The following is a 9,714-nucleotide window of genomic DNA, read 5'->3' on the forward strand; positions in this document are numbered from 1 at the left end:
ACTCTCCATCACCGATTGACATAAAACAATAGTGATTATTGCCAGTTCATGAAAGCTTTTACATTTGTTGTTCTGAACGCCCGGTTTCAGGCGCACAGGTGATGTATTTTATGTTTCCGGCAGCAGCAACAGCGTTTTTTGGGAATAAATAGAAGAAGAACTGTTAGCATGAGCAGTGATAGCCAACATGGCTGAACAGACAAAGAAAAGAAAACAGAAACTCAAACTTGATCGACCGAAAATCCAACAAAAAAAGGCAGTACAGTACTGGACACACTTTGATTGCCACATGCAGGGCAAAAAGAAAGATGGAGATGGAGACAAAATCACAAAAAACAACAACAATAACAACAGCAATCTCGAAGATCACCGCTTTGAGGAGCAGGACACACAGTGTTAACGTAACACTACTGATCAATACTCTGACTGGAGCTACAGATGAATAGATAGAGAAACAGACAGACAGTGGGAAAGACGGTTAGATAGACAAACAGGCACACACACACACAGACCATGGCCCTATTTCCGTATTCATGCCCTTCCCTCCAAGCAGCATGTCTAATGGTTAATGAAATAAACTTCCCCATGTCACGTTACATACTTGTCCTCCTCCCCATTGAGAAATCATTGATTTGAGAATATAGCTGGATGAGCCTTGTAGGGCAGTGTCTGGATCAGATCTGGATTCTTAGGGACCAATATCAGTTTCTGAAGAGGTGGATTTTCCCAAACACCTAGTCTCCATTCAGATATAATTAAAATAAAGCCTTCCGTTCCTCCGTTCCCTCAGGAAATCACTGACTTGGCATTAGCTGGATTGCTGACAGCCAAGGCTTAAAAGTAACACAGGCCAAAAGCTGGTAAATTTTGGCTGTAGATGTTGGGTCTGTCAGCTCCGCTAACAACTCTGGCAGACAACCAGCTTGTCTCCACTCAGTCTGCTCTATTTGAAAACTGTAAGTCGGTGAAATTGTTGGTGATGTTTCGCATCCTGTAAACCACCATGCTTCAGATTCAGGCATGCCTTGATTTTTCCTTGTGAGGAATCACTGATTTGACCACGACTGGACAGGTGACAGTAACGCAGCAGATGTTCCCTACACCTCTCAAAGTAGGTTAGATAAGAAAACATTGTATTTGAAGGAAGGAAAGAGGGAAGGATGGAGGCGTTTTGCATTCAAATACCTCCCGGCCTCTGGGACACGAAGTGGTCAAGAGAAACAGACAGATACTCGTCTTTTAGGGAAAAGGAGAAAAAAAAGAAGAGTGAAAACCCATAGATTTAAGTCAAGGAAGCTTGTTGAAAGTTGACCTGCTAAGATAAGAGGGATTGCGTTACAATGAGAACACATAGCCCCTACCCATCGAACCACCAAGCTACTGAGTAACGGTAGGTCTCTCTCTCTCTCTCTCTCACACACACACACACACACACACACACACACAGACGCAGGGGGAGAGAGCGAGGACAGATAGCACAGTGTTGTGGCTAGCAGAGTGTGTTAAGCGACTGTATCTTGGGAGAGTATCAGGGCGTTCTTGTGTTTCAGTTTCAGTCAGCTAAGGAAACATTCGCAGGCCGTCTGTTCACCACAGTAAAAACACCTGTTCACTTCTTCCCGACGGAGATAACAGGCAGAAAAAATGGATCAGGAATTTTTGCATCAGAGAAATGGCTGAATAAGCAGGCCCCCCATAAAGGGTTTGGTGAAGGGAACAAGCTGCATTTTGGGTAAAAATTGGTTTTTACAAATCAATCTGGCACTGAAATTGCATGGCTAAAATCAAAGAAACAAAATCTTAAAAAAAATTACATATTGCTGCTTATATGTCATTTTCTGCTCAATTAAATAGTTAAGATTTATTCAGTTTGACATGCAACTTGATTTGTCGACCAGGTATTCTGGATAGTAGCAGAGTGCCTTGTCTAGGAGACTGTGAAGAGCCATTTTCCCACTGAAAAAATGTCTTCTTTGTGTTCTTTGTCTTGCAGTTTGGAAATGACTTAGGTTTTTTCAAAATTACTTTGCAGTCTTAAATGAGGGTGCTAGAGAAAGTCAGAAGGCAAGAAGTTCTTCACCCCTCTCTAGCTCCGAGCCCTCATTATCGAAGGCAAATCAACGGTCAGTTTCATACATCAGCAGTGACCGTTGCATTGTTCAGACGTAACAGTCAGGGTTAAGGAGACAAGACTTAACTAATTTGGTCTGAACAAGGATTCCATTCATGGAGGGAGGATTTAAATGCTGGTATGACCAGACATAATGAGCAGATAAGGCTGACGTCCGCCTAATCTCCCAAAGGAACTCAGACTGAAATGACTAGTGGTGTGTGAGCCTGAGACAGAGAGAGAGAGAGAGAGGAACAGAGAAAAAGTCTAAGACCGTGACCATGCGCTAAAACCAAATATAGAAAAAAAGGAGAACAGGAGAGGCCAGTGGAGTCAGAGAGTGATTGAATCAAAGAGAGACGGAGAAACACAACCACAGAGGCTTGTGTCTCGCTGGTAAAAGGAGACTTTAGTGCTTGTTAGGGTGCTGTTAGCTCGCCCATCCCCTCAGGCCTTCCTCTCCCCGGAGCCCGGGGTCAAAAGGCCACGGCGGCGGTGGTAATGGTTACCTAACATTTGACATCAGGGTGTGCCGCAGAAAAGGGGGGATTTGGAGCTGTTTTTCAGTGTGTGTGTTTAATCGTGCGTGAACATGTGCTTACATGTGTGTGTGTGTGCGTGCGTGCGTGCGTGCACAGGCCCTACACCTAATGAAGGGCTCCAGCTCCCCTTGGGACCGTCAAGGGGTCACCGTTGTCATGGATACCGTAAGAGCTGTCAGTTGTTATTGACAAACCTGAAAGCAGAGGCTGTGAATGAGGGCCATAAGGCCTGTAGCAACTGCGGTCAGTCTCTGCCTCTTCAGATGCTCTATGGCTCGTCTAGAGCAGCAATAAGCACAGATACTTAGAAAAGGCCAGTCTGTCTTTTGTCCAAGACAAAGACAAGGCACAAGTCCTTTAGCAAACTCACTATGAGAGACAAATGGAGAGGCAGCTGTTAAGAGATTTCACTACAATGAAAATGAAATTTATAGCTCTTTGCGTGGCCAAAAATGCATTGCATTAACATGGAAGTCTGTCACCTCTAAATAGGACTTTGGCTCTCAGAAATGAATAGATGTGAACCCCTGGAGAAAATGACATATATTTTAAGGAAGAAATATGACTGCTTTCTGAAAATTTTGCGGCTTTCCTTTGTCAACAATGGGAAGGTATGATACAGATATGAAGTGATTCTGTCCAAATTATCTCTCATGAAATTGGTCTAAATGTCTCTACCTTGTATTGTTGTTTCAGTGTTATGTTTAGTTTGTATGTTCTATATTCTGAAAAACGAAAAATAAAATATGGAAAAAAAAAAAGATTTCACTGCCTGCTGCTCTCTAAGGCAGTGGACTAAGGCGTATACTATATGTACTCGTGACAACGCAGGTTTAAGTCCAGCTCAGGAATTACATCATATGTCAACATCTGTCTCCCACCTCTCCTGTCACTTCCCAATGAAGAGGAAAAACCATGAAAGAAATATTTTAAAAAGATCTTAACATTGCGTAACACAAACGACAAAACGACTGATTGACAAAGAGAGAAAGAGAGAGACAATCTTTCTGTCTAGTGCATGCAAAGGCACATACATGTTAAGCACATTAATTCTAGCTGCGTTACAATAATTAGAAATATGATTAGACAGATGGACTGGGAATGTGAGCTCGCCTTGGTGCAGCCTGGTCCATGGCAGCTCATGTGTTTTCTTGTAGTGTGTGTGATATGCTGGCATTCCTCTCCTCGGAGGGAAACTTGGATGATAGAGTAACAGAGAGAGAGAGAGAGACTTGAGAGGGTCTGGCTGCGTTAGGCAGTTTGCCCATTTCAGGACTTAATATGCTTTGAAAGATCAACCTTTAAAGAGAGAGAGAGAGAAGGAGAGAGAGAGAGAGAAGGAGAGAGAGAGAGAGAGAGAGAGAGAGAGAGAGAGAGAGAGAGAGATTGAGCAAGCAGCTGTCAATAGGTGACAGGGTAGTTATTCTGTCAGGGTATTAGATTTATCCTGCCTGTCCAACTGTCTGATTAATGTCGCAGCACTTTCTTACAGTGTGTGTGTGTGTGTGTGTGTGTTTGCGCTTGCCTGCATTCTAGCTGTTGCCGTGCCACTTTTAGGTGTGAATATCGAAGTGTTTGCATTTGTCTAATCTTTAACTTTAAAGAACAAAGTCTGCTTCTGTAGTGGAAATGGAGCATCTTGACGCAAATTCTTTCTGCATGACCTTCCAGCATGAACGCACGAGCCTTCGGGTCCGACCATTCATTACACAAAACTCAATTTATCTCCAAAACAAAAACCTCTATCTAAAACCCCCCTTTGATTAAAAACTGGGGTATTTCCATCGATGAAAATCACAGATTTCTGTAAAGCATGGGGAGATATTCTGATGAAAGCATGGGAGACATCTTGCAGCAATATGTTCAACTTCCCGGCTGCGTACCTACAGTAGGTGTAAACCTTTCAGCCTCTGCACTTCAAAGAGTTAGGTCTATATGTGCACTAGGGGTGGGAATGTGTGTGTGTGTGTGTGTGTGTGCTCGCATGTGTATGCATTTGTGTGTTTTCCTACTTGTGATAGAGTGAAACCCGCATATCTGCAACAACAAAGAGGCTTAGTTATGAGGGTGCCCTGCTAATAGCACCTTTTATTACCCCAACCAACCACTTGCACACAATACATTTATCACCCAAACGGCACAAAAGCAGCACAACCGGATCCTGGATAGAGCCTCCAGCAAACACTTACTGAACATACAGTCAACACTACAGCCGAAACCTGCCCTCGGCCTCTATTCAGTGGAGACGGAAACATATATTGACTGTATAATGAGATGATACATCGGAGATGGCGACTCAAATATCCGTCTCACATACATTTCTCACCTCGTTTGCATGTGCTTTCATAATTCATGTAACTGACATCAGAACAGGGACAATACAATGCCTTGAGAATGGGATGAGAGGAAGATAAGGGGGTTGAGAAGTGGGATTTTCTTTCATGTTGTTTATCTTACCTGAGACAGAGATGGTCATGGGTGCTTCCAGCGGCCTGTCATTGTCCAGGTCCCTGCTCAGCCTCAGGTCCCCGGTGTCCTCGTTCAGCAGCAGCAGACTGAGCTCATTCCCAGACTCGAACTTGTAGTGCAGCTTATCCGACACGTCCGGGTCGTGAGCCGGTACCCTCCCTATTACCCCTGATGGAAAACTGTTGGACTTGTTGGTGACGTAGTTGTTGAAGATAATCTCAAAGTTCTGCAGCACCGGCTCGTTGTCGTTCACGTCCACCAGGCGGATGTGCACCGTGGCCCGGCTCACCAGCGGCGCCGAGGTGGCCTGGACCACGATGACGTACTCTGTCCTGGTCTCGTAATCCAGTTCCGTGAGGGCGGTGAGGTCGCCGTTGAAAATATCCAGCTGGAACACTTCTGGGATATTCCCCTCCACGATCTGGTACATGATCTGAGCGTTGGTGCCCTCGTCGGGGTCGGTGGCGCTGATCCGGGCCACGATGGACCCCACCGGGCTGTTCTCCTCCACATCAATGAACAGCTCGTCCTTCTCAAACACTGGAGCATTGTCGTTTATGTCTTGGACTAACACATGGATGTTAACGGCCGCTTTCAGAGGAGGAACTCCCTTATCCACAGCAAAGGCCTTCAGGTTATACACAGGCACGTTCTCCCGGTCCAGTTTGCGAGCAGTTCTGATGATGCCAGAGTAAGTCTCTATGTGGAAATCCCCGTCTCCATCATCACCACCCTGGAAAGTATAGCTCAGCCTGCCATTGGAGCCAGAGTCTCTGTCCGAAGCAGAGATCTGGAGAACGCTGGTGTAGACAGCCACATCCTCCAGCACAGTCCCCTGATACATATCCTTGGGGAAATGAGGAGCATTGTCATTGGCATCGAGGACAATAATCTCCACATAGGTGGTGTCAGATTTCTGAGGGATGCCGTTGTCTCTGGCAATGATGGCTAACGTGTAGGAGGCCTGGTCTTCGTAATCAATCTCCATTTGGGTTGTGATGGCGCCAGTATCTGGGTCGATTTTAAACTGGGGAACATTGTCCTCCATCACATATGTGATGCGAGCGTTCTCCCCCGTGTCTTCGTCTGTGGCGCTGATCACCACCACGGTGGAGCCCACGGGTCGGTCCTCACTGATCAACACCTGGTAGTTGGCACTTTGGAAGACGGGCCGATGCGTGTTGGCGTCCGTCACGTTAATGAACACCTGCGCCGTGTCGTAGCGCGTTCCATCAGAGGCGGTGACCGTCAGGACGTACTGGCGCTCCTGCTTGTAGTCCAGGGGGAGGGCTAAGGTGATGAGGCCGCCGCCGCTCTGGCTGGTGATGGCGAAGCGGTTCCTGGTGTTGCCGCTGGAGATCTGATAGGTCACCACACTGTTGACGTCCCTGTCCACGGCCGTCACCGTCAGCACGCTGGTCCCCACCACGGCGTCTTCGTTGATCTTCAGTGAGTAGATCTTCTCCGTGAACGTGGGCACATTGTCGTTCACGTCAAGCACCGTGATGCTGACGCTGGCCGAGGAGGACATCACAGGTATCCCATGATCCCTGGCCTGTATGCCAAAGGTGTAGAACTCAGTCGTCTCTCTGTCAAGCTCAGCACTCACTGTGATCCAGCCTGTGCTGTTGTTGATGGTGAACGGGAAACCAGGGGTGGTGTCGGTAAGCCGGTACTCCAAACGGGCGTTTTCCCCTGAATCAGCATCAATTGCCTGGATGTGGATGACAGAGTAACCGATGGCGACGTTTTCCAACACAGTAGCCTGGAAGGGGGTGCTGACAAACATGGGGGCGTTGTCGTTCACATCCACCACTTGCACCACCACCATCCCAGTGCCATTTATCAGTGGGGGCCTGCCGCCGTCCTGAGCCTTAATCCGCAAATTATACTCCCGAATCATCTCATAGTCCAGAGGGTTAATGACATCAATCACACCGGTGGGGGAATGAATGTAGAACTGTCCCTTAATGTTGCCACTGATGATGCTGTAATGGACTTTGGCGTTGTTCCCCTCGTCTTTGTCCGTAGCCTCCACCTGGATGACTTTGGTGTTGACCGCCACATTTTCTGGAACCTGTACAACATATCTCTTCTCACTGAACTGGGGGTAGTTGTCATTCTCGTCCTCCACAGAGATGTTGACGGTGGCGGTGGCGCTGCGGGGAGCCGGGTCTTTGCCCTGGTCGTTGGCCTCGACGATGAGCTGGTACTGGGACCTGGTCTCTCTGTCGGGCCGCTCTCTGATCCGAACCAGCCCGTTCCGGGGGTCGATTTCAAACACAGTGTTGACCCCGTCACCGTTCACAATTTTATAAATCATGTTGGCATTGGAGGGCGCGTCCCCGTCTGTGGCCCGGATTGTCATCACTTCAAAGCCCACTTCTACATTCTCGCGGATGCTGACTCGGTATTCGGTTTGCTCAAACACCGGGCCATGGTCGTTGGTGTCGCTCACAGTGACAGTGAGATAAGAAGTGGCAGATCGTTTGGGGGTGCCATTGTCAGTCACTGTGACTTTGAAAACATGGGTGTCTTTGACCTCTCTGTCTAGTGACTGGATGGTTGTTATGCTCCCTGTCTGAGAGTTGATGATGAAAAAGTCATTGGACCTGCTGTCAAACAGGGCCTCCATGCCGTACTCCAGCCTCCCCGCCTCCCCGTCATCCGGGTCAGTGGCTTTCAGGGTGATTACGCGCGTACCCGCCGGCTCATTCTCGGGCACGGACACCTGATAGTTGGGGAGCTGGAACTGGGGAGGCGTGTTCACGTTTCTCTTCTCTCTGCGGATCCATTTACCAGGCTTTCTCTGGGCGGCTTCTGATAAGGAAACCTGCTGCTCAGGCGCTTTTCCCAGCCTCAAACTCAGCTGCACTGAGAGCCGGCCGCTTGGAGAGCCGTGCAACGCGCAGTGCAAATTCACCTCGGGCTGCCCTCTGTGCTCAGGACACAAGTCATTGGCTAGGAACAAATCCCCATGCCTGAACACTGCACTCAAGTCTTTTCCAAAACACAAAGTGTCCGAAAGGGCATTGTTCCGCGTAAAGGCAGGCAAAAGTTCTGTTACATTCAAAAGCAATTTACCTGCGGGCAAGCAGGAAGTTGCTTCCAGTTTTGAGAGGTGATTTATGTGAATGTCGGGCTTACCTGACGTTTTCTTTCTCTTGTATTTGATAAAACAGTCCTGGCCGTGGACAAACACATTGAAATGTGTCAAAATAACGTCTCCAGATGTCAGGGATCCCGTTCGGAAATAAACGGGCGCCGGGTTCCTCAATGTGTGCGCACATTGAACTTTCTGGGACAAACGGATAAGCCCCTTCTGCCATTCAACTTGGAAAAAGTTCTGAATGAATTTGGGGGATAAAGTCCTGTCGATTTTATAAGTCCATCCAGGGCCAAGCGACAGGTTTGCCAGAAGGGTCCCGGGCTGTAAAGTCTCCGAAAGGTGTATCTCCAAACATCCCACAAGCGGCACGTTGAACAGGACACAAACCCAAATCCAATACATCGGTAACTCCATGGTTTAAAACCTGCCAAATCCCATTCAACTTCACCGAAACACCTCCGCAAAAGCATTAACTCTCCCTCTCCCAACACCGTGTTTTACCTTTATCCCTCATTGTGAAGTTTTAACGTGGAAAAAGACGCTTGGTATCCATAGTATCATAGTATCCACGGTGCGCTGCAGCTGCGTTAACCCACGGCGAGTTTTAAATGAGTACAAAATGGCTCCGTGGCTCTCCTCCTCCTCCTCCTGCTCTCCTCTCCTCCTCAGAGGCTGATTACCATAAACCTGCTGTGTTCCCCCTCTGGGACACTTTCACAGGGGGGGGGCTTTTTTTCTCATGGAGATTTGGGAAGTGGCCCTAACCGGGTGACCAATGCGCGCAATTGCATTGTTATTACAATGTAGTGAGAGTTTGGTAAAAATGCCCAATGTGTGTTTGAGTGTCGCTCCCCTTTCAAGTCCTCTGATCAGTGATGTAGTGGTGAATAAAAAGGTCGTTAAACTATGACCTACAACCAGTAATCATTATAATGCAAAGCAACCACTATTAGGCCTATAAACAAAAAGCATTCATTTAAACTTGTTCTTCCTCTTAAAATATCCTAAAATCGGTTGGATACTATTCACTACTTCTATGGATTTATGTCTATTTATGGGTAAAGTCGATTCCGCAAATAAAAAAGGTGGTCAAAATGAGGTTAGGTGGGTTTACATGTCTACATCAATGAAAACTATCATTCAAACTATTTTATTAAACTAATATAGACTCACCGTATGAAGGTTTCCGCTTCATAAGCCGAATTATGAATTATTCAATCCCTTTGTTGTGGGTAATCAATATCTAATTATAATGCGCTCCTTATTATGAGACTGTTAATTGATATTCGTGTTACATAGCCTAGTAGTAATTTTAAGTCTCACATTCACCTCTTGGAAAATAAACTGCGCTCATAAGCCTACCTGTGCAATATAAACTGGCATGACTCTTCACAGCCTTTCTATTCCCATCATGTTTTTTCCTGAAGAAAAATCTAATTACAAAGAATTTAATAAGAACGAAAAACCATTTTAAAAATGCCCAG

The 9,714-nt window shown here is 46.7% G+C and overlaps 1 protein-coding gene across 3 annotated transcripts in view; it reads right to left on the minus strand.

Moving 5' to 3' along the window:
* The window catches only part of celsr1a (cadherin EGF LAG seven-pass G-type receptor 1a), a 112,387-nt gene extending 103,662 nt beyond the window's left edge, over positions 1-8,725 (minus strand). For all 3 annotated transcript variants that reach the window (XM_078281951.1, XM_078281949.1, XM_078281950.1), the window contains exon 1: positions 5,110-8,725. In XM_078281951.1, the coding sequence (XP_078138077.1) occupies positions 5,110-8,644 (3,535 nt within the window). In that variant the 5' untranslated portion in view covers positions 8,645-8,725. The remainder of the gene's footprint in view (positions 1-5,109) is intronic.
* Between the last annotated feature and the right edge of the window lie 989 nt (positions 8,726-9,714).

This window comes from Centroberyx gerrardi, chromosome 24 (genome assembly GCF_048128805.1).
Source record: "Centroberyx gerrardi isolate f3 chromosome 24, fCenGer3.hap1.cur.20231027, whole genome shotgun sequence".
Classification (NCBI taxonomy): domain Eukaryota; kingdom Metazoa; phylum Chordata; class Actinopteri; order Beryciformes; family Berycidae; genus Centroberyx; species Centroberyx gerrardi.